Source organism: Platalea leucorodia, assembly GCF_965183815.1.
Source record: "Platalea leucorodia genome assembly, chromosome: 5".
NCBI classification, from domain to species: domain Eukaryota; kingdom Metazoa; phylum Chordata; class Aves; order Pelecaniformes; family Threskiornithidae; genus Platalea; species Platalea leucorodia.
Window position 1 is genome coordinate 12,713,153 of NC_138827.1, and position 24,410 is coordinate 12,737,562.

The window sequence follows — 24,410 nt, forward strand, 5'->3', positions numbered from 1 at the left end:
AAAGAACTTCACTGAAGCAAAATGTAATGCTTCGTTCTGTCTTCTAAGGATTGCCCAAGACAATCTTTCCCAGGACAGACATAATTGGGCCTTTTGTCAAAAATGCCAGTGCATATATATGCACATTCGTATCTGCCTTCAGATTTAAATGAAAGTTGCACGACATCTCTTCACATGTAGCAGGCGTATTTTGATGGCCAGAACAAAATGCTATGGCTTTAAAAAAAAAGTCTGTTTCTGCAAAAAGAGTATAAGAATTGCTTATGAAAATGACAGAAGCCTCAGTTTTTAGAAAGAAATAACTTACACAATGAGGAAGGTGATTAGCTATCATCAGATTTGCACTTTGTGCACCATCTATCCCACCTCCAGAAACCACTGGCCTTTCAAGATTAAGATGCACATTGGTTGCTTTGTTCATTTGAAAATTAATTATACTAAGAAAACAGGCATCAGCACCATGTACTTGAAAACAGTAATTTTTAACTTCCGCTAGAAAATGATTGGGTTTTAAATCTGATTCATGTTTAGCACAGGTTACTGCTGAACTCGTTAAGAGAAAGCTATGACGTTCCCAGAGATTAGTGTGCAAGATCATTAAAACATCACTTGCTGCACCTCTGAAGTGAACAAACTCATTTCACCTCTGTGCTCATTGACTTAAGCACTCTCTGCAGAATGAGATGCTTTGTCCTATTTCCAAATGTCATATATGAATTAATTAGCACATGAACAGATTTTAAAGGACTTTTAGACTTAGACACTTAAAACAATGACTAAAGTTACTAAGCAATAAAGAAAACAGTGAAAACAACGATTCCACTCATATTTCTCACGAAATATTTAGTTTCCTAGTGGAAGCTTTGGCCACGAAAGACTTGACCTATAAACAGAAAGGCCACAAGACGATGGCTGAATTTGAGATAGATAGCTAAATATTCATGCAACTGAAACAGGAACTGCAGGGTGAAGTTTGCAGCAACTGCTGATTATTTGCAAGTGCCTGCTAATCACAGGCTAAAGAAAAATGTCATTTAGTCACATCTTCCCTGTAGAACACCAAATACATCTTCTCTCAAGAAAGATGCCAGCATTGCCATGCCTTCCCTGCATAGAACGAGTTGCTAAACAACACTTTGCAAGAAATCTCACACCACTGCTACATCACACATAGCCCTTTTTCCTCATTATTTTCACTTTTGGAATTAGCCACAATTACTCCTATCCTATTGACTGCCAAAGTACATTAATCACACCTTGAAAGACAGCTATTTCAGACAACACAGAACTAAGGGAATGTATAATTCTCTCAGCGATGCACTTCCATGAAGTAAGACACATCTTCTGAGCTTACAGATATATTAGGTTTGTGTCATCTTGACACTTGCCATGAATAACTAACTTATTTGGGGTTACAGAAATACACTTTCCCAATTGTAGTTGTTGCTTATTTTGTTTTTTACAGGAGTAAACTCCTTTCCCCTCCTCCTCCCTTCCAATATAGGAATCTGTTTTTTGATCAAGGCAATGGCAGAAGCCCTTTCATCACCACTGTAGATAACAAATCAAGAAAGTATCTTTGCTCAGAAGCTTATAATAATAAACAGACAGTAATAGCAAATGCCTGCTCATACATACTGTGAAATAGTTGGTTTCTACATGATCGTATTCAGTAATGTCCTGATATCACAGTGAAATCTAGGAAAGATCAGATTACTATAGTATGAAGAAAACAGTATTTACTCAACCTGAAAAAACCTATTGCACATTTAAAACTAAATTACAAATCTAAACTACCTGATGAGTTTCCTACTGTTGATATTTTGGTACAGGCTTATGAACTGTGCCTGAAATGACTAAGTTTAAACATAATACTTACTTTAAATAAATAAAAAGTCCTCTCCCAGGTGAAAAAATGGCACACTTCTTCCCAAAACTTTTTTTTTAAACAGCAACTATGGACAAAGTAATATTTACAGAAATGCCATACAACTTTCATCTATTTATATATACAACGTGCTTTCTGCAGCCCATCAGCTTGCAATAACCCATTACCATGGCTTGTCCATGAAACAAGACCTGTGCTTTATGTAGTTTTAATTTTGAAGAGCATAATCATCAGTAAACAAAACCTTTTCTGGAGTGTATGAGAAAGGGGAAGTGAGAGTAAGAATTTTGATATAACTACTTGACTTAACTTTTCTCTCTGGTCTCTTACAAATTGTTTAATTTAAGGAAAGGATTCCATATGCCTTTCTAAAATGCTGGACTGATGACAACTGTGAGATTTTAAAACCTGTTTAGCACAGATGCTTACAATCTTGGCTATAATACTCTATATCAAGTTTGAAGACAAGAAAAGTCTAGTATTAGGAAAAGCACACATAAAAAAAGGAAAAAATCAAGGAATCCCTGAAACCATTAACTGCTTTTGAAAAGAATACCTTAATACCAAAATGTCTTGAATGCACAGAGTATTACTGAGTATCTAGAAACAAAATAAATCCAAACAGCACAAAGTAGCATCAATCTGAACCTGATGCGACTGAAAGCAACAGTCTTCCCTCAGCTGTGTAGAAAGACATGAGACAAATAGTCATCTGAGACCATTTTAACATGTTAAAGAAATGCTGTAACTTTGCATCCTTTTAACAATTTTAGGAGATACACTAAACACCAACTGTGCAGACACAAAACATCCACATCTAGAAAAAGCAAAGTCAGTCAGCCAAAAGATGAAGCTTGATTAATTTATGAAAAGCATTACATGATGTGAGGGCATGTGACAGGGAATTTGAATCAATGTCAGGCGACCCCAGATTCTATGCAAGACTGACATAATACAGGCAAGATGCAAGAGAAGTCACCCCTCCCTTCCCCTTTCTGCTCCACAGAAAATCGAAGACTAGCATTCACAATAGTCAATCCACCAATGCCAAAAGGCAACATACACTATAAAATAAATTTTAAAAATAGAAAAAAAACCAGAATTCTTAAAACACGGTTTTCTTCAATATTGTTTCTATCAAAAAGATACAGGTTCATCTTATATTCCGCCAATGTAATCTGATGTTTATGTTCTTAATTGGAAATTGCTTATCTAGCATATGAAATCCATTCTACTAAACTTGCAAATCACAGAATGGTTTGGGTTGGAAGGGACCTTAAAGATAATCTGGTTCCAACCCCCCTGCCATGGGCAGGGACACAAATAGGCAAGCTTTAAAAAAAAAAAAAAAATAGAACACAAAGTTTTAACAAGAAAATGCTTTTAGAATTTCAGACTAAGTATCTGTGTTTTAAACAAAATTCACTGGCTGTACAGTGCAGGCTCTAATCTTTTTTCCAGCCATCAAGTTATGTTAGAAGCTAACCGAATTTTTTTCCCGTGTAAGGGTTTTGCTGTATTCTCTCAGCTGTTTATTAAGATTGCAAAAGGGAAAAGGTTGTCTGGACAATTTTGAATGGTTAGGATTGTCACATAGGAAATGTGTTAAAAAGTGGTTTACAGTAAGTAAAAGCCTATCAAGTTCAAATCTGATTCTCATTTAATTCCATTTGAACTTGTTTCTGCATAAGTAGGAAAAAAAAAGTGAGTATGAAGAAGTCAGGTTTGAATTTTAATAGCTACTCATGAAGGTGAACCAATGAATTAATTTGATTTTGATTGAAGACAACAAAGTTAAGGGTTTGATTTTAATTTAAGAGACAGTATCCTTCCCTTCCACTCCAAAATTCTTACCTTACCCATTCAGACCATCCGACAAATATTTAAAATTTTCATCATAGAAGAGCATAGGGCCAAGTTCATTGTTTAATTCAGTTGACTGAATTATATCTTTGCAACAGAAGTTTACACTTACATTACCAATTATGTCTACAGTAGCCCATTGGTACACAGTTAGACCTCACCATTCCTCGTTCAGAGACTGTTTAGGTTAAGAAATTATTATTATTTTTACATTCTGTTTAATAAATATGCCACCAATAAACCATTTCCACCTTGGAATTGCACTTTATCTTTTTTATGTTAAATCTGCAACAACAGATGATAGGGAGCAAGTCATTTTTAAGATAGGCATACAGACCATCTTTTCTGTATACTCTTAAGCTCTGCTGTCCCGGAGGTATACCGTGGTACATGCCCGGCACTGTGTTTTAAAGAGAGACACGCTGGATTTGAAAATCTGAACACCCTCGATTCATATTTATAATTTAGGTGTCCTTTCTTCAACGGTATTGTCCAAACTATTTATTCCACATTGACATATGATACACCAAACTTTCAACCCTTGGCTTTTGGCTTCCTTTTAGGCTTCCATTCCATCATATGGCAGCATGACACAGCCAGGAGCTAAGAATAAACAGTTGCATACTGAGCCAGCCACCCAAGATGACAACAAAAAAGCAGTGCCTTCTCAGGACTTCAGACAGTGCAGGATCAGCTCATTACTTTCAACTCAGTCTCTTACATGCTACTTCAGTTATTTTACATACGTCCAGTGAATTCCATTACAAAATTTAAAGATGATTGGCCAAGTCTCACAAAGTAACCTGTGTGTTTAGAATGGCTTTTGAAGTTGTTCGACCACGGTGATGAAACCATATTCAGGTTTCCAACCTATTTTCTCAAATTGTCCAAACAGTCTGCTACAGGTATATACAGAAGTTCTTAAATTCTAAATTAACAAAAATTAACAAATTACTGAACTATTTATTACCAACAAGTAAACCCTATCTTTTAAAATATACTTACTCTAAATAAATATATAATGCAGCAGGGTAAGTTTTCCAAAGCAGCAACTTTCCTTACAAGTCCCAACTCACTTGACCCGCAAGCAAAATCACTGAAAAGGCTTAAAACCTTTTCAAATTGCATGGAATGTGTTTCCTGGAAGGACTTCAGAAAAACTGTGGAAAAAAAAGACACACTAAAGAAACGGGAAAATTATTGGAATATTGTTAAATTATCCTTAGAAATTGGAGTTATGGCTATTTTTATAGAGAGAGCTCAGTGGTACAAGTGCCAAATAGTGGTGGAGATAGATTTGTTTTCTGCTTCAGCAGCAGAAACATTTCCTTTCCCCAGCATTCTCTCAATAGAAACAGTAATATAATGGCAAATAAGTTTTTCTTCCTTTCATTCTCTCTCCGTTCAGAACTACAAAAGAGAAATAGCCTTTACCTGACAATAGAAACCTTTTAACTCTTGCGTTCCAATACTTAGTTATGAGTGAAGTGCACACAGCAAATTGAGAGAGGAACCAAGGGAAGAGCTCATTTAAACGACGTGATGATATTCCAAACATCCATCTGATGACTGAGTAGTAGCATGACAGGAAGAAGATACAGATAGATAGTGATGCCTGTGGGAACTTAGTTTATAAACTTGCTTGGCTTGACACTTGAAAGTCAGCAGAACTACTTCTGATATTGAAAGCTTAATACTCTTAGAACGGTGAGAAAACATGACATGTTATTTTCTTATTCTAATGTAAAGACGGCTGATGAGGCATGTCACTGTTGAAGCACAAACTTGCTGGCAGAGATGCTGCTCAAGTTGACATCAGATCACACAGAACCTAATGCATGCTCAGCCCATAACAAGGGGTCCATGAGGATCCATGGAAAAGCGTTCCTGTCCCCTGCTAGATTCGTGGTCTTCTTGACTCTCACTGATATTGAGTGAGACCTTTTGGGTCTTGGCCAGCAGATTTTATTAGAAGACATACAGGATCAGGACAGCTGGCCACTCCTATTCTAAGCCCAAACTAGACCATGACTTAATCTAGACAAACCTTTGTGAAGAAAATACCATGTTTTAAACAAAGCATGATAAACTTTTACCATGAAAACAAACAACCAAAAAAAACCCCACAAGTTTATTAAAAATGCCTTTAGAAAATCATGGAGCTACAGACTTGGATGTAAGAATAGTCATGAAAGATGGGACTTTCGTAATAAAATAGGAAAAACTTGTCTATTCCAAAGGTAACTAGAAAAGAAGAACCAGCCGATGAGGTACATGCAGGCTCCAAAGTCTATTCTGAGTCCACAAAAAGGCCACGACCGATTTCAATGAGCTTTGTATTACAGTTCAGTATAATGGTTCTGTAACCACCTAGTTATTTTACAAGTGCATAAATATGAATAACTGCCATTTATGATTCAGTACATAATGTAAAGGTAGGATAGAATGACAGTTATTAAAAGCGTGTATTTTCCCAGCATACTTAAGCCTTTCTATTCTCTTTTATATAACCTCTCTGCTCCTTTTTAAGCAATGCAGCTCTAAGTCTTCAGTACATTCTCCGAACAGTTTTGACATGTTTCAAACTAAGATAGTAGAGCAGAGCTTTGTCTTCCCTTGTGTATACATGCTGTTTGCAAAAGCCTGGTTTACAGATGCAAATTACTAGCATAATGCTGAGAAATTTAATAAAACATTGGTTGATGATCTTCTGTTTGATGTCCTACAGAACTCTCGTGGGATTCAATTAGAAATAGGTAAATGCATTCAAAGGAGTCTGGTTCTTTAAGCAAGAGGTTCCCCTGTCAAATACCTTCATGCTTGTATCCTCGTTATTTCAGGCAGCTTCTAAAAGTCAAAAGATTAATTTTCTGTTCTAATTACCTGTTGGATGTAACAGACAAGCACTTTCCAAGTATTTATTAATCTGTGTGGCTTTGATTTAATACCCAAGAGCCATTTTATCTATGCTGTAATTTATTAATTAACATACACAAATATACACTAATTTTTCATGTGGTTCACAATATTGCATCTAAACACAAAAGGTATTTTGGAAGAGGAAACTTCTGGTGAAATAATTTTAGTTTCTCGTTCATACTGTGGAAGCAGCCATCATCCCCCTTTTATCTGCTCCAAAATGATGTTTGGTTTTTGTTTTGGTTTGGGTTTTTTTAAATTATTTTAAAATCTATCCATCAATACACAATAATTTGTATCTTGTAAAAATCCTTATACCAAACTCCTATGTTGTTTAAAAAAAGCAGTAGCATTCTGTCAAGGACAGGGAAAATTGCTGCTTTTTAGAATAAACATATTTTAAATATCCACATCTGTCCCATTTCAGGTTTTTTTGAACAACATTAAAATAGTACCAAGAGCAATAAAGAGGAAGTAACAAATCCACAAGAATCAGACTAGCATTAATATGTTATACTGTACACACTTCCAAGTTTCAAGCCCTGTCAAGAGCAATTGCCTTTGAATGCCCATTTCTCTGTTCTTTATCCTATATCAGAATGTAGGAAACATTTCTCCTTTCAAGCTTACAACTTAATTTCTTGCCAAGTGGAATGTGTTTTGTGAATTCAAACATGTAATGGGACTTTTGGGTTTTTTATACATTTTTTTTTTATACATATTTGGAGGTTTTGTGCCAAATTTTCTATATTCAGCAATTTGGGCCTTTTCCAGCAATTTTCATTTCTGATGCCTCTCTCTATGATGAGTTAGAAGTCATTAACATAGAACCAGAAAAAAACCATAATTGACAAAGGACAGAAAACAGTGTTCTCACTGGACCAGTGCTGGGTGACACGTAGCCAGACAGACCTAGCCTCTGCTCCTTACTTCAACAACTGCTCAAAGACCATTACTCCACAAATTCAACCCACAAGTGGGAATCCTGTGCTGAATTTCAATTTTGTGAAGATATTTGCAGCTAAGTCATGAAAGCAAGGATTTATACTGGAAACCTAACAAGAACCGTCAAGGAAAGTCTCACCACTACGTAAAGAATGGGAGCCAAGAGGAAACGTCAAGTACGTGCTCCAAGAAGAGAAGGAAGAATTTCCCCTCTTAATAGCAAAGGAGGGACAGTTGTGTTTCACCACCAAACTCCCCATCGCTTTAATACCCTAGCTATATTATTAAAAGTAAGGAATTAACTTCGAATGTATACAGATTAAGGCAAATACCCGGAATTAGCATGAAACTCTTGCTTGTTAATATGTAATGAAGAACGCACAATTCCTTTAAACAAAAGTAAGAAATACACCACATATTGTTTATACCAAACACAGTTGGGGACGTGAGCCTTTCGCCTGGGAAAACCATCTTCAAAGTAGCAACTGTTTTCCCAGCTGTGAATACTCTTTCCTGGGAAATCTATTCCTACCATTACAAAAATAATTTTCAAAGGAATGTGAAATTATTCAGCCTAATCTATGCATATCCGTATTTCAGACACAATTTTGTACCTTCTTAGACATATCTGTTTACAAAAGGCCTACTATTCTCTATAAACACTATACAGTGTCACAATCAAATTTACCTCAAAAAATAAATAAATGTATGGTTAATTTAATAAAATAATTTAAAGCAACTCTATCAATATTCTGATGAAAAAGTGTTAGCAGGAAACAAAAGTTTCAGTCCCATAAGCAGCTGCCCTCAAAGTTTGGGGTTTTTTTTATTTTCTTTTTCCTAATTTGAGAAATATTGCATAGATAATAAAGCAGACAAACTGAGTAAGATAGAATCATAGAACCGTTTAGGTTGGAAAAGACCTTTAAGATCATCAAGTGCACAGTAACTGTCACACAGTAAGTCATAAATGCCAAACGGGTTTATAGCTTCGTAATTTTTTTTCAACTGTCAAAAGGCATCATGCAGTGAGGCAATCGGAAGCCAATGGGCCAGCAAACCTGTCTCTTTGTGCAAGTAAACCAAATAGAACAAGAACATTCAACTGAAAGGTAGCCCAAAGAAAAGAGAAACAGGCCAAACATTTCAATTACAGACTGACCAAAACCAGGAGACTAACAAGAGCGCACTAATATCCATACTGACATTTAACTTCACCATTTTGAGAAACAGCTATCACGCACATCCCCCTTTATCACCAGAAAACTGCTAACTGCTGATGTATCCTTACATCAAGGCATGGGGGGAGACGGAGGGATGGGGGCAAGATGAAAGATTGTGTCATCTTCTCTTCATAACATGGACAAAACTCTATTTGCATGTTAGAGATACTTTAAAAATGGTCCAAAAAAACAGTACAAGACAAGATTCTTATTTTAGGAGGCTATGCTAAATAAAATGAACTTTTTGGAATTTATGTTCCTTTTTTCAATATTTAAGATTGGGTTTCTACATATTTCTTCAACAAACAAATTAATAAACATGAATAACACTAACGCATACAACAGAGGATTAAGCTAGTAAAGCAAAACTAAACAAATGCAGGAAGAGTTGATAGTGGAATTGCAATGCAAGCAGTTTCCAAAATATGTTTTAATGTATGTAAGATACAGCTAGTACCAGTAGCCTGGTAATCAGAAGAAAATCTGTCAACATCAAACTAAGTTGTAACTTCACGGCATTTCTTAGGATGGGAAAATACAAAACAAGTTATTTTGATGGTTACAAGATAAGCTTCCCATTAATTAAAAAAATAAATTAATGGAACAATAAAGGATTACTGAGTTTGACTGCAAATCATCTATAACTCATTATTCCAACAACAGGCTTTGGTATGAATTAGTGCGTTGTCAAATAAATAAATACACTTTCCTATGATAGCTCTACAGTATCTGCTTGATAGGTTTTGTAGCATGAACGTCTGGTTTGCATTCATTAAACATTCAAATTACTACCCCAGTTACCTGATTACAAGCAGCATTAGAGATCGTATCAAAGTAGCACTCCTAGCTGTTCCACCAAGCTCATGTGCCAAAATGTATGTCTCCACAGCTTAAACATAATTTTATGGGGTTTTCCACCACTACAAGCAAACAATGTTTTTAGAGGATCGTTTTTTGTGGTTTGCTTTGCTGTAGTACTAGCTTAACAACTCCTTGTTGGCCTTTATGATAACCTCCAAAAAGCTGAACAGAAAAACCCTTTCCCTACTAATTTTGCCATTTTCCATTTAGTAAACAGATCTTACTGTTTGGGCACCTGCACGCTAGCCCTCTGATTAAAGAAACACCATGAGCTACTTGTTTATTTGCCATTGTTTGTGCTATCTGTATGGAATCTCAAAAATTAAATTCCTTTCCCACTGATTTTGCCTTTATCTGGGGAAAATGTTGATTCTTCCTCCTCCAACCATTTGCAATGCTGAGGATAACAAGGAACATAGAAGGAAACACCCACTGACTGTATCAGCATTACCTAAAGTACCCTTCAACCATGAACAACTGGATTTGATTTATAAAGATTGATTGCCTCTTAGTCGTTGTAATTTTACTTAAAGTTACAATGTTTGCAAGACTAAATTGGGAAGGAACAGGAAATTAATATTGTTTTCTATGGATTATGAATTTTAAGTCCTGCCTAATAGATGTTCAAGTCTGGATGAATTTCTTACTGTTCTGTAGAAAGCCTGCAGCTCTGAAAACAGCACTGGAGAAACAAGATTTATCCCTAAATTACAAGGTTAAAAGATCCTTTGATACAGTAAGGTCATTCTGGGTAGAACTCAAATAGCCTTCATAAACAAAGCACCCACAACATGTTGTTCCCAACCTACAGTGTTGTAAGTGTCAGTACTGCTGTTTCGATAAGCTTCGTGGCACTAAGACAGCTGAAATTTTGAAGGGTGAAGAAATCCATAAACAGAAGCAAGACACAGGTAATTGCAAACAAGCACTTCTAATGCTTCTTGTTATTTCAAGATGACAGTTAACAATATTGTAAATATTTTTTTCAAAGAACTGAAACAAAAATTAATTTGTCTCAGACAAGGTCCATCAGAAAGTTTTTAGGAAGCCAGTATTTAACTTCAGACCACCAGTCTAGATGGCACATTTTAAATCTCTTTTCTGTATACCTATGTTATGTGACAATTCAAAAGAATAATCTCCAACTATAGGAAGGTTTAACATACGGGTATGTTAGTAAACTACAAAAATCATTAAAAAACAAGTAAAAGTAATGTCCAGTCATTAAAAAAAACAAAAATCAACGTTTAAAATGTGAGGTTTTATTTATAAATAAAACAGTAACATTATGAAAATCTGTCAGAAAAAAACAAGGCTGAATTAAGTTTAAAAACTTGTATTGCTCAGCTCCACTAGAGGTGTGTCATTTAGAGCTGTGTGGTTCTAAGATCATTCATGAAAACATTTATATTGGTCTTGAATTGCTCATTGCTATTTAATGTAAACAGAAAAAACTGAGCAGATGAAAATCAATAAAACATCAAGATTACTCTGAAAGGTCAAGTTGTTCCAAGCAAAAATGCTTTAGTCTTAGGCTGGCAAGAATTTTTGAAACAAATTTCATGAAGCAATGATCAATGTACACTAAATCCAGTCACTCAAGACACATTTCAGCTTGCCTGCCTGCAGCTCTATAACAAAATCAATTAGAGATTTACATTTTCCACTTTGGAGACTAAAATCGGTGTACTAGAATAGAAAAAAGTAAATCACGAGAAAGTGACTTAATGAACCACTGCAACCTCTCCCACCAAAAGCAATGTATGTTATATGTATATAGCTATTATGTAGCTATCATCTTTTGACTTCTTTCCATCACATATGAGACTCCTTAAGAGAAACTAGAGTCTACCCATCCTTACTTTAAGAATGCCAAAAAAAGTTTTCTTTAATTCAGTTACTGCATTAAAAGTCAATCAAAGCTGATCAGAATCCAGTCATCATGCTTCAGGAATTTCTGTAGATCTATCAAGGTTCCGGCTTATTTTAAAGTAACAGAATTAAAATTAAAGAAAATAAGACTGCAGAGTAAACACTCTCAGCAGTTGCCTTAATTTTTCTTCCAAATTTCTTCTTTGGAACCATCCAGGCTATCTGAGCACATCACTGCAGCCTCAGAGCTCCTCCTGATCTTCCTGTACACACAAAGCAATTTTACCTTGTTTTCTACTACATTTTCCATGCTGACAAGGTTTGATGACCAAAAGCATTTTAAAGCATAACTGCCATTGTGACTTAACTGAGTATTTCACACAATGTTGTGAGTACACATGCTGAATAACAATAAAAAACTGGTAAACAGCTAACTTCATTAACCATTTCTGAAGTAAAAATTGTTTAAGACCTGCCTAACATTTTTCATTCTCAACAGCCATTTCAAACAAAAAAAATGTGGTCTACTAACTTAGGCTTTCCTACTATCAACAGTTTTGGTTTATAAAGCTGATGCCAAAAAACGGCTTGTCATAGACCTTATAAGGTATTCCCTAAAACTAACACTATATACATGTTTAAGCCACCCACTGACACCAACTTTTATAATGCTAAGAACTGCTGTGCCTAGTGGTGTTCCCTAATAGTACTAAGGATTCTGCATGGCCAACAAAAACTAGTTTGGGGGTTCTAAGAACTTATCACTTGACATCAGATGGTCCAAAAAGGCCCTGCTTGCTAGGGGTTTGAAGCCCACTTGGGACTTCTTCCACTTTTACATGAAATTATACAGATTATCACATGCAACAGACTTTTAGTTTTTGACATTTCAATTTCACACTGTTTTATCCTGGAAAATTATTTTCACTCAAATTGCATTATAGTACTGTGAATCTAAAGTCTGTAACACACACCCTACAAAGGAAAGGAGAAACATTCCCTCTTACTAAGCTATTAATACCAGATTTTCTATTTTTGCTTTGATATTGACAAAGATGCAATCTTTCCCTACTTTACTTAGCAACGTTTCTGCTGAGTTCAAAACTGCAAGAATTTATAGACCTCTGGAATAGCTATTGCCAATAGGTTGGCTTTTCTTATGCTTCACAAACTCTAAATGTAATAGCTAGAGACACTTATGCATGCAAAAGCTCTCAAAAAATATTCTTGCCAATGAGCTTAAATAAAGTCTATTAGCAAAACAAGAAGTACTATTTTTCAGTTATATGTTCTCCATTGAGCTATACCTCTTATGATAAATGAAGTAACAAGCAGATTGTACATCTATTTTATGTTAGGCCAGGATAAGGGAGTTTTTAAGACCATGGCTTAACATCACCTCAAGAATTCCTGAGGAAAAAACCTTTGCCTTTCCTTCTCCACTTCTCGACAGTAACAAACCGCTTCATATTTCTTTGATCCACTTTCTACAGTAACGAGTCAGAACAGCAGAATTGAATCGCCCTGTTTATGTATCATTTCCATCACAAAAAATTTACAGCTCTAAGTTTCCACTTAAATAACATCTCGATATTACTAATTTCATTCTCATTAAATGTTCAGTAATACAAAGAGACTGCTGACACCTTCTGGCCACTTGACACTCTGTCCAAAAATCAAGAGGATTTCAAGAAAACCTTCCATGTTTTTCCAACCACTCAGGATCACATGAAGACTTAAGCTACGCCTATATTGCCATATGACAGTTGCTTAAAGCCATTTGGTTCGCCTTTCACCCACGTTGTCTCACCCATTCTCTGTCTTTCACAGAAGCATCCAAAACAAACAGAGATCATGTACTCTGACTGCTACGATCGTATCCAGATTTGGCTTAGTTTATCTTCTTTTAACTTTCACTCTAGGTATATCGCATCCAAGGAATCATTGCAACAAAAGCAAATAGTACATTCAGATTCAGTACTGAATCTCTAAACCCATCACATCACAGGTAACAGTATATCCACATTTTATTGAATTAAACAGTCAAAACTGGGAGAACCTACCTGCAGATTTTGTTTCTTTTTCTTTGGTTCAGTTTCCGATTCCACCTCTCCCTTCTGGGCCACATGTTGCTTTAGTTTTTTTCTTTTTTCTGCCTTCTTTTCTTTTTTTTCCACATTCATTTTCGGCATTCTAAAAATAGAACTAATCTGTAATAGAAACCACCAAACTGCAATTAGAACCCTTTTTTATATTAAGCACCAGTCTCATACAGAGACCGAGTTATACTGTAATTACACTGGTACAAGAATTATTTGTGACTACTTAACTACGAAATGTACATCTGCACTGATTTTTGATCCATTTTGGAGGATTTTCATCATGTTTCCTTTAGGAACACATTGTAGTTAAGCTACTGTAAAACTAGAATGCCATTCTCCTGTAGAAAACTCAACGCCTATTGTCCTCACAGGCCCCATTGTGGAAAGCGCTTCGCTGACCCTCCTGGTAGTAATCCCCCATAACTGATGCTGTGCTCTCTGCAGGTTGTAACGCACCACGTTGAACTGTTTGATCAATTGTCTACCTCAGGTAACACTAATCAGACCTCTCTCTTCTCAAAATACATTAATGTGACTGTTAGTCATCTCATTAACATATATATGTGTGCATACACACATACTCACAAGCAAAAAGTAAGCCTAGTTTATTACTAAGCAGATAGTTTTAAACCACCAGTTCTGTTTATAGTGCAAGTTTTTCTATTTTCATATAGAATGTAGAAAAACTATGCTTAAAGAATTATGCATCACAAGTTTTATCTTTAATTTGACACTGACATGAGGGCGAAGGCAAACAGGAGTTGCAGAAAACCTGGTTCTGAAACCAGGTCTAGTTGTAACTGTGCATTATTTCTGCGAGAGAAAATGTGATTTAAGTGGCTTTCAACAGCTGCCCCAACACAGTCACTTTCTCAGTAACAGCAAAAATGCAGCAGTTTACTCCATCACAAATATTCAGCTTGAAACACACTCCAAAGGATAAAACAACCCGCAAACCTGGTTTGGTAGGCACCCATACAGCTGAACCCGCACAACTGACGGGTAGGAACCACCCAAGCCGCCTGACAGAGCAACAGGGACCCAAGTCCTCGACAGACACCTCAGCCACACCGGCACCTCAGCCGGCGGCCCTGCTGCCAGGCCAGGCCCAGCCCCGGACCGACCAGGCCCTGGCACCGGCAGGCAGCCCTCGGGGGGCACCCAGCCACTGGCTTCCCCGCACAGGACCCCGGGTTTGCTTTTCCTTTTATTAAGATTTCGTGACTAGAAAGTTTTTAAACGCGAGTAATACGCTGTCAGGAGCAGCCACCAGACCATCTTTCACGGGAAACGCAACGCTACTGTCCCGTCTCCAGCACCCGCCACCAGCTCCTCCGCGGCGCACACCCGGCACCGAGCTCCCGCCCTCCGCGGGGGTCGGGGGACGAGGGAGGGAAGCCGCACCGGGGCGGGGCGGGAAGCGACCCCCTCAGTCACCGCCGCCGCGCCTGTGGCGTGGCCGGGCCGACCCTCCCACCGCCCTCGGCCGGGCCCGGCGGGGCAGGAGACCCCCGGGGCTCCCGCCGCCCCCGCTGGGCGCCCAAGGGTGGCCCCAGCGGTGGGGGGGCACAGAGCACGCGGCCTCCCGCGCCCCCTCCCCGCACGCACCTCTCAGACCCGCCTCCTCCGCACATTTAACTGAGCCCCACGCTTGGCGCCGCAACCCGCCCCCTCCCTCTCACTGGCTACAAGGAGAGAACGGAGGCGTCTGGTTGGCCCCCGGCATGCCAATCTCCCGGGTGGCCAATAGAAAGCCACACTCGGACTTAAAGCGCCCACCTGGAACACGCGTGCTGAGGAGAGCTCGGCCGGCTTTTGGAGGCGCGCTTGACGTCACCTTTCCGCGTCGAGATCCGCCGCGGAAGACGTTCCCGCCTCCCGCGGAGGGGCGGGGCAAGCCCTGTGGCCCCGCCCCTCGTTGCCTGGGTGATCCCCGCCAGCCTCGGGCTGCCCCCCCACGCCGGGCCCGACAGGGACCCACCCGCGCCCTGACAGGGACCCCGCCAGGTTCTGACAGGGACCCACCCGCGCCCTGACAGGGATCCCGCCAGGTTCTGACAGGGACCCACCCGCACCCTGACGGGGACCCCACCAGGTTCTGACAGGGACCCACCCGCGCCCTGACGGGGACCCCGCCAGGTTCTGACAGGGACCCACCCGCGCCCTGACAGGGATCCCGCCAGGTTCTGACAGGGACCCACCCGCACCCTGACGGGGACCCCACCAGGTTCTGACAGGGACCCACCCGCGCCCTGACAGGGATCCCGCCAGGTTCTGACAGGGACCCACCCGCACCCTGACGGGGACCCCACCAGGTTCTGACAGGGATCCTCCTGTGCCCCGACAGGGACACCCCCCCAAGGCCCAACAGGGATCCCCTTAAGGCCTGGCAGCACCCACCCCTGCACTGCCCGTGCAGGGCACCCGGTGGGGGGCCAGCCCCAGTGCTCCCCACATAAGCCAGGGGTGCTACTGGCCACAGCAGGCTCGCCTGTTGCCCCGTGGGTGCCATGCCAGCTGTGAGGTGCGGTGATTCCTTTTTGCCACCAGATCCTAAAGGCTCCATGTCTGAAACAGCATTATCTGCTGTCCTGATCGGGCCTGAGGGAATGCGCTGGGAAGAGGCAGATGCTGTGGTTTGAGGGGACGAGAAAACATCTCCAAGGACAAGGTTTCCAGGGAACAAATTGGTTTCCATGTTTTCATTTTCTATAAATACCACATGCACAAACATTTCCATTTCTCCTTAGTAATTTAAGGGCAAAAATATTTACTGAAAACAAACATGTAGATGGAGCATTTTTTTCATGACAATCTGAAATAGGGTTTTTGTTTCCATTTGCTTTGATCCCAGTAAGGGCCGAAATGCTGGCTGTGGTAGCAGAGGCTGGTGGCAGCAGCTCCCCATACCGTTACATGCACCGATGGGAAGAGGTAAGCCTTACACCTCTGCTTCCTTCTCCTGCCCAAACCAGGGTCACACCTTCTGCTGTTCCTCTCCTCCCCACATTGTGGGGTGCCAATCCTGTCCCCCACCCATTGCTGCTGGGCTGGGCAGAGCTACTCGGCTCTGGTCCATGCTGCTGCTCTCCACCAGAAACCCCTTCCCATACCACCAGTGGGGTGCACAGCCTTGTCTGGGAACCTGTGGCCAGTTATATATTATACAGAGAGATTACAAAAGTCGTAGTACCGTAGCAATGCGCTACAGCTGAATTATAGTGCTAGAGCACACAGGATAATCAGTAGGTAGTGGTACCTAAAATTAGTTGTAATTTAAGCTTTTGTTCCAATGTGAATAGGGAAAGCATGTTTTCTATGTTTAGACTTCCTAAAATAATGATTGTTTTACTACATATCCTATTGTGACATCCTGTGGTTAAACACAGTATTACAGATACTGTCAAATCACAATTTTGACCACGATTGCATAAAAGTAGACTATATGGAATTAGCAGTGGTAACTCAAACCTACATTAGATATTCAGTTTGGCCAACTACAGCCTTCCATATAGCTCTGATCTCCAAAAACTTCTCCTGGATGAGAAGAAATCACATTGGGCCACACATGAATATGGGATAGCACAGCTATTTTGTTCTGTGTTGGCCAGAAATTACATTACCTTTGCCCTTCCTGATAAAAGGCCTACAACTCAGTATGTTGATTGTTTACATGCTGCCCCTGTGAAGGACCATAAATCCACATTTCCTCTTTAGGCAGCATTTGTACTCTAAGAATTAAGCCTCTTCAAAGAGAAACAAGAGGCACACAACAGTCATTGCACAACTGCAGTACACCTCAAGGTTGTATAAAGCATATGCATTAACTGCACTTATGCTCCCATCTCTTACAGTATTACCAAAGACTATTGTTCCCAGGTCAAGGAACACAGCATTCTCTGCTATGCAAGCTGCTCATCCTCCCACCTCAGCAGAACAGCTTTGGACACTCATAGCTGCAGGTGATTCCAGGGACTGCAATTACCCTTCAGTTAGTCCTAAGCTAACACTCCATCCCACCAGCCCCAGCATGCAGAGGAATGGCTCCAACGACACATGAAATTGAGGTCTTGACCCCCTGACATCATCAGTAAGCCTTGGCATTTTTCTCACAATTAGCTGGATGAGAGGTCTACTTAGATCCCAGCTGGGGAATTAGCATTGTTCATTAACAGCACACTTCCATTTCATCAACCTACAATATTTCAGGCCCCAAGCTAAGCAGCTGGATATTCATGCAGTTTTAAAGAAGCAAGATAACTGGCCAAGATAACAGATATGCTCCATCTATTATGTCTTTACTTGTTTAAGCTTTTCAGGAAGACAGCAAGGGTAGCCTCCCTAGACAATGCTGTATTTTGGCCTCATTCTCATTACACAGGACACAAACAGTTAACGCTACTTTCCCTGGCTTCCTTTTTACCCCAACTGCAGAAAATACCCATGCAAATCTAGGTTTCTATCTAAGGCAGAACAAACTTAAGAGTTACACTGTTTACACCTCTGTAGGCACTAGCCTTCAGTGAATTGCTTAGGGAGGGCTTAGAAAAACTAGGTATGGCTTTATAAATCAAGTACTTCCAGTGACATTCAGAAACTAAGAGGCAGCTTATATAAAACTGGCTTCATGTTGATGTATGCTGTTTGTCAAGCAGAATGTTGCATTGTGTGCCAGTTCATTTCCAAAAGGATTGAGACATATGACAGTAGCTTGTATTTCAGACTTTCATCTTAGGAACCTCACAGTTTAGACTTAGCATGACCTAAACAAAGCTAGCTATGTTTCATACTAATTTTAGTCTTCTTCCTACCACCACTCCCCAGTTTCCTCCACCAAGTATTTTTCATTGGATTACAGCTCTTATTCCAAATACAGGAACAAATAAAGTTGGCTTGGAAAGGGTAACAGTTTATTGAATGCACAAAACATTACAATACAAAAATAAGTTAATTGCATAGAAAATTTTAAAGACCTATAGACAAGATTAACTTTAAAGTAGTCAGAGGTTTGATCCAGATGTGAAGTGCCTCTACTATCGGCATCTGAAAGACATAAGAATGCACTGTAAGAGTTAGACAACTAAAGCTTTCAGTCACAAGGAGACACACCACAGCAGGGAAGGGCGGGGGCCATTTATTTTAATTCAGATGCTTGCTATACTTTCCTCGGCATTCTGATGACACACCATTTTTCCAGAACTTGACCAAGCCTCACACTGAGCAGGTAGGAGACCAGCCTGCTGTTACAACAATTTGATGTCCTAATGCTTGTGTCTATATAGCTATTTTATTCATAACAGTACCAAGAAGTAAAGATTGACTTCTGATGTCAGAACCCCTCTGCCACATGCCCAACACCAATTGAAGGTCAACTACCAGCTCTAGAGCAGTTACTGGTATGACAGTTGCACTCCTACACCGTGTTGACACAAGACTATTTTTAAACAATCTTCTTTGCTTTTTCTCATTCTGCAGCTTTTACCTGTTGTGCTGAAGACTCCCATTAGATGGCACTCCAATTTCTCCCGTTGACTTGAAGGCAGTTTGAGAGGCTCTCATCAGAGCTGCGTATCTACAAAGAAATACAACCAGGCTGAGCACCTCTTATGCACACTGCCAGTAGTGTCACTCTTCCATCCAGTTTAATTATCTGCATCTGTCACACAAGTCTTACAGTCCTATTGCACAGAACAAGGAAGGTACATCGGCCTGCAAGAGAGATTTTTTACTAAAACTAAGTTTAAACTTTGCTAAGCAAGGTGTTTTTGTTCTTTGTTACTTCAAGGTGCTGGGAAAAACTAGGATTCTAGTGTTTAGATCCAGACACCAAAGGGTACTTGAGATGGCCAGTGTCTATTCACAGTTAGGAGACACCGAGAGTCATGCTATCAAGATAGGAAAGCTTGGAAGAATTTTAGGAAGGCATTTGACAAGAAGCTTTTATCTTGGCTCACAGACTTTCAGAAATTAGGCCCAAAATACAAAGAGGAAGTAGTGGCTATTTTACTGAAGTGACCAGTAGTTTACAAAATTCCCTATTTGTCTGAGCTCCCCACCAACCCCAATACTAGCTCTGAAATTTCAGCTTGAGCTCAAAGTATCATAAATACAGCTTACCCTGCCTTGGAGCTGGGATGGCTGCTCCCTTTGCAGTCATGATCCAGGGGATGCCGATGTTTTATGCAGAAGTTGCCACCACACTGTTCACAAACTACCTTCATCATCTCTTTCCTTTTGCAGCCTGGCTTTAAGCACTTGTTTGTGAAGATCTAAATAACAGAGAACATGAAGTTGGCAATGCTTGCTTTCTGTGATCAGCTTCCCAAGTAATAACCAAGCTGAAGCACAAATGCTCAAGTGCCCTTAGAATTAAGATGAAACAGAGCAAGCTTCTACACATTCTGCTGTCAGAAGACCTAACTTCACAAGCATTAGGCAGGCAATTCAGCCTCCAACAGCAGTTTCCTTACCCTCTGCTTTTGCTGCGCCGGATTGTATTTGCAGTCCTTATCCATGTGGGCTCCAACCACAATATCTGGTATTTCCCCCTTCTGAACCGGGACAGGTGCATTACAGAGGGGACACACTGGAACCTGCACGTTCTAAGAACATACAACACAGATCAGAAGTCCCACCCAATTATTCTTCTCTCCTTCCCTCTTCTCTTATCCATGGGTGATAGAAGTATATTCACAGGTGGTTTATATTCTACTCATTTACTAATGCTCTTAAGGTATATTTCACAAAGGTAACTGCAAATCATTATAAAAAATACTCAGGCATGCTTTGCCAAATCAATTTGTAGCAACGTATTTGGTAAGTTGACTTTAAGTATGCTTCTAGGCTTTCTGGAATTACAGCCTTTGAATACTTCAAAGCCCAAGTATGGGCCAGAGATCAAAGTTTGGCCTCACTTATTCTATTTATTTCTTCTGCAGTTTCATGTTTGCTGTCCTTCAGCTTAAAGGATTGGGGCTGTAGAAAGTTTTAGGCCACAATACATTACTTAAAATATAAAGCATTCCTCTCAGAAAACACAGTACAAGTGAAAGAAACTAGAATCTAGCAGTACCGACCTCTGAAATGTTATGTTTCTATATATTTGAAATTCAGCTCTATCATTAACTTACATCTTGTGATTCTCCCATCCACTTTTATTGAAACCACAGGCCAAGCTTCAGAGCAGCCTTTATACGTGACTTAGCAATTCTGCAGTGCAGATTACTGACTCATGTATAGGAACTTACTTTCTTGTAGGCAGAGCTACACTTGTGGTCATCATAACGGATGTGATCTTTGCAGAAGACTTCCCCACACGCATCACATTTCAGAGGGAGGAAGTCTGCAAGAAAAATAAGGAAAGAAAACCAGATTCTCATGGAGGAGAGCTAACAGCTGTCAGAGTGCTTGCCAAGGAGTACAAATAAATTCTAGAGCAAGTTTTTGTCTAGTGACAATCCAATTATCTCTAGAGAAAGCATATCATTCTTCATGAATATCAAAACTAAAGAATTAAGAGCGATAGGTTTCGCCTCTTTTTATCCAGCGTGAGACTACCACAAGCCATAAACCCCTCAGGAGCTCCTTGAACGCAGAAACTTTTAGCGAGGCATCAGTCAAGAGCTAGGCGCTGAAGTACAAATCCAAAGCCCAGAGCCAAAAGTCTTTTTACTCTTTAAAAAACATCCCCGAGCAGGTTAACAACGTAGGAGAACAAAACACACCGAGCTCCGCTGTGACTCTTTCACTAGACCTATCGAGGGGGGCTACAGGAGCACCCCTGCACGGGCTCGGGGTCAGGACTCGGCCCCCCCAGGACACAAGCCACCCACCCCGGACGGGCGCTGCTCGGGGGGAGCCAGCCCGCCCGCAGAGCGGCCCCCCGGGCAGCCGGCCCCCGCCCACGGCTCCCTCGGGCGGCACGGGAGCCCCCCGCCGCGCCCCGAGGCCGCTCCTCACCCAGCTGCTTGCAGGTGCGCTCCGAGCAGTGCTCGCCCAGCCCCGGCAGCTCCATGCCGGCAGGGCCGCGGGACCCCCGCCCCGGGGACACGCCGAGGCCGCCGCCGCCGCCGCCGCCTTTATGCGCCTCCCGCTGACTCAGCCCGGGCAGAGTCACGCGCCCGCCCGCCCCGGCCACCGCGGATGACGTCACGGCGGGCCGAGCCAATGGCGGGCCCCGCCCTCCGTCGCCGTCTGCGGTGCGTTCCAGGCGGGCGGCCAATCGACGGCCGGGGGGGGAGTGCTGAGTCATGCGCCGGGGGCGGGGCCGTGACGGGGCAGATCTGGGAGGGGGCCGGGGAAGCGGCGCGGAATGGGCGTGGGCGTGGGCGTGGCCACGGGGCTGAGGATAGGGATGGGCACGGGGATGAGGGAACAGGCAACAGGGGATGGGGAAGGGCACGGGGAGGGGCATGGAGATGAGTTCAGGCCGAGGGTGAGAGAGGGGGTGATGACGAAGACAAGGGCCCCTCCGGCTTCCCCGGGGGATGGCGCCCACCTGACGCGAGCAGCCCCGCTGCTGTGATCACCCTGCTGCACAGGCGCTTGACGGGATGAGCGTGTCCTGGCCGTGGGACATGGCCGTGGGACACATGTCTCAAACAGGGACGCGGGAGAGTGCCCCGGAAAAGCCCATGTTGGACTGGTTTGCTCCGGAGGACACTGGAGTGTCCCAGCCCTGTGCCTCTTCCGTTTTCATTTCATTTTTTTCATCAGGGCTTATGCTGCTGCGCCATCCCTCTGTATTGCAATGCTTAACTCATGTTACTTCCAAACTTTAAAATAAATCCAGAGAGCTCGGTGAGAGAGTGTGTTTTCATCACAGCAGGCTGATGCTCAGGGCCCCGCTGCAGGACTTCAGCATGCGCTAACTGGTTTGGGTGGACACGCCTCAGTGGACTGCAACTGGTTTGAGCGGACTGTGCTAACCAGTTTGGGTGGACAAGCCTCAGCTGCAGCTGCGGGTTTGCACAAGTCAACTGGATAAAAAGTTTCCCGGTGGGTCTCTGTTTTTAAATGCTTATCTCACTTGAATGAGGCACCTCGAGATCCAAGTGTAGTTTAGAAATGTTGATCTTTGAATGCGTGTAACAATACTGGCTTCGCACGGAGGAGGTTGAGGACTATTGATTTAATGACATTTGTTACGGGATTGAGAAATGACAAAATGTTGTTCTGCCCCTGCTCCCCCCAGAAAACACCTGACTTTCTCCTGTAGTACATGACTCAGATGCAGAGTGGAGCTATGAGATCGAAGAGGAGCTTTAGGAAGGCATGTGGTGACTGACGGCAGAGGCCAATTTGTGCTGTCAAAGTCTGGGAATGGCATGTGGCACTCATCCGTCTTCCACGTCACTCTGCCACGCGGCGTTCGCATGACTCCCGCTGTGTGTGCCAGCTTACAGCCAGCCACACCGGCATTACGGTCTTCCCAACAGCACAGTCCTGCTGGATTAAAAGATACCGTGTCATCAGCCAAACGCTCTTCCCAGGCCTTCTCACGCATATTAATTTTCCCACACAGACCCATAAAATTACCCAAGATCCTAATTTTAAAGCCCTTCCTCCAAATAACAACTGCGATGACAGAGCACTGCAGTCTGCTGCAGGTCCTTGGTTTGCAAAGGGCAAACTCCTATTTCATCTCCTCTGCTGCGGCGCTTGCTGCATGGGGTCTTCTCGGACAGCCGTGCCACGTCCATGCTGGGAGCACCCACAGCCTGCCCCGGGGACACCCTGGGGGTGGGATGTAGCCCCACAGGGAGGTACCAGCTCAGCTCTGGGAGCAGTGTGAAAGGCGGTGCTGTGCCAAGCGGCCCGAGTCCTGCCCCTCTGCCCGGCATGGCTATGGACACATAGACTTTGGAGACTGATGTGAGAAGAGACCTTCTGGGTCATTCAATTCAAGCTTCTATTAAACATATAACTACTTCATGTAATTCCCTTCGTAAACCCAAGGTTAAAAGCAGTTTATTCCTATCAGAAGGCTGTCCCACAACTTCACTGCTCTCATGATTAAAAGACAGCTTCAAGTTTCTAATGTAAAAGTTTCTAGTGTAAAGGAGCCAGGCTCACGCTGCTTTGAATGTGTGAGTTAGAGCCATTGTTGTCCAGCTGCGTCCTGGAAGAGTGTTCTGCAGCGGTGGTAGATGTTTCCATCAGAAGTCGCGCTGTTCATCTGCTGATGGTCCCATCCTTGGGCTGAGGCTGCCCTTCTCCCTGCCAGCAGAACCTGCCTCTCGAGTCGCATTCGATGCAAACCCTGGTGGTCTCAAGCCTAGGGAGAGCCTTAGCAGTCAGTGTGCCTTTTAGTGCACAGAGGTGCCCGGTACCTGACAGTACAGTCATGCAGCATCTTCCACCAGATTCCTTTGGCCAATGGCATGTGATTAAAAGGATTTCGCTGGTCTGAGCTGAGCCAGCTACCTGGTGTCTACCAGGGCAGTGGGGGGCAGCCAGAGCATGGCACTAACCCTCACTTTGTTCTTCTGACCTGGTTGGTTTTGACAGCTGGGGACGAGGGAGTGTTAAAAAGACGGAGGAAACAGCAAAAAATATCCAAATACATACAGTAATGGAAAGTCCAGTTATATGAGGCACTTCAAGAACTTCACTCTGTTATGCATCTGTACATCAGCTCTGTCACACTATTTACACAACACTCGAGAACTTGGGAAATGAAAAGAAAATCACTTGCCCTGCTGAGCTCGCAGGCTGATTTTTCTCATACAAAGCACC

General features: G+C 41.9%; 2 protein-coding genes across 3 annotated transcripts in view; both read right to left on the reverse strand.

The window, feature by feature from the left end:
* The window catches only part of LOC309591555 (cytochrome P450 2W1-like), a gene marked incomplete at its 3' end in the record, with an annotated part of 160,924 nt that extends 145,597 nt beyond the window's left edge, over positions 1-15,327 (reverse strand). Inside the window, exons 1-2 of the mRNA XM_082314073.1 lie at positions 15,282-15,327; positions 13,635-13,781 (exon numbers count right to left, since the gene is read on the reverse strand). Of these exons, the coding sequence (XP_082170199.1) occupies positions 13,635-13,763 (129 nt within the window). The 5' untranslated portion in view covers positions 13,764-13,781; positions 15,282-15,327. The remainder of the gene's footprint in view (positions 1-13,634; positions 13,782-15,281) is intronic.
* A 3,234-nt stretch (positions 15,328-18,561) lies between these two features.
* ZFAND2A (zinc finger AN1-type containing 2A) lies at positions 18,562-21,786 on the reverse strand. Of its 2 annotated transcripts, XM_082311825.1 has the most exons (6): positions 21,633-21,786; positions 20,921-21,015; positions 20,144-20,275; positions 19,791-19,942; positions 19,156-19,245; positions 18,562-18,716 (listed from the first exon to the last, which is right to left on the reverse strand). In XM_082311825.1, exons 1-6 carry the CDS (start codon positions 21,685-21,687, stop codon positions 18,707-18,709), a joined length of 534 nt encoding a protein of 177 aa, XP_082167951.1. In that variant the 5' UTR covers positions 21,688-21,786; the 3' UTR covers positions 18,562-18,706. The 2 variants fall into 2 exon arrangements, with proteins under 2 accessions (XP_082167951.1, XP_082167952.1); XM_082311826.1 differs by lacking the exons at positions 18,562-18,716; positions 19,156-19,245 and adding an exon at positions 19,266-19,382.
* Positions 21,787-24,410: the final 2,624 nt, after the last annotated feature.

Coding starts and splice junctions, on each gene's coding strand:
- ZFAND2A (XM_082311825.1), bottom strand. CDS start 21,687: ATGGAGCTGCCGGGGCTGGGCGAGCACTGCTCGGAGCGCACCTGCAAG. Junction 21,016..21,632: donor GCGCACCTGCAAGCAGCTGG/GTGAGGAGCGGC, acceptor TTTTTCTTGCAG/ACTTCCTCCCTCTGAAATGT. Junction 20,276..20,920: donor GTAGCTCTGCCTACAAGAAA/GTAAGTTCCTAT, acceptor GTATGTTCTTAG/AACGTGCAGGTTCCAGTGTG.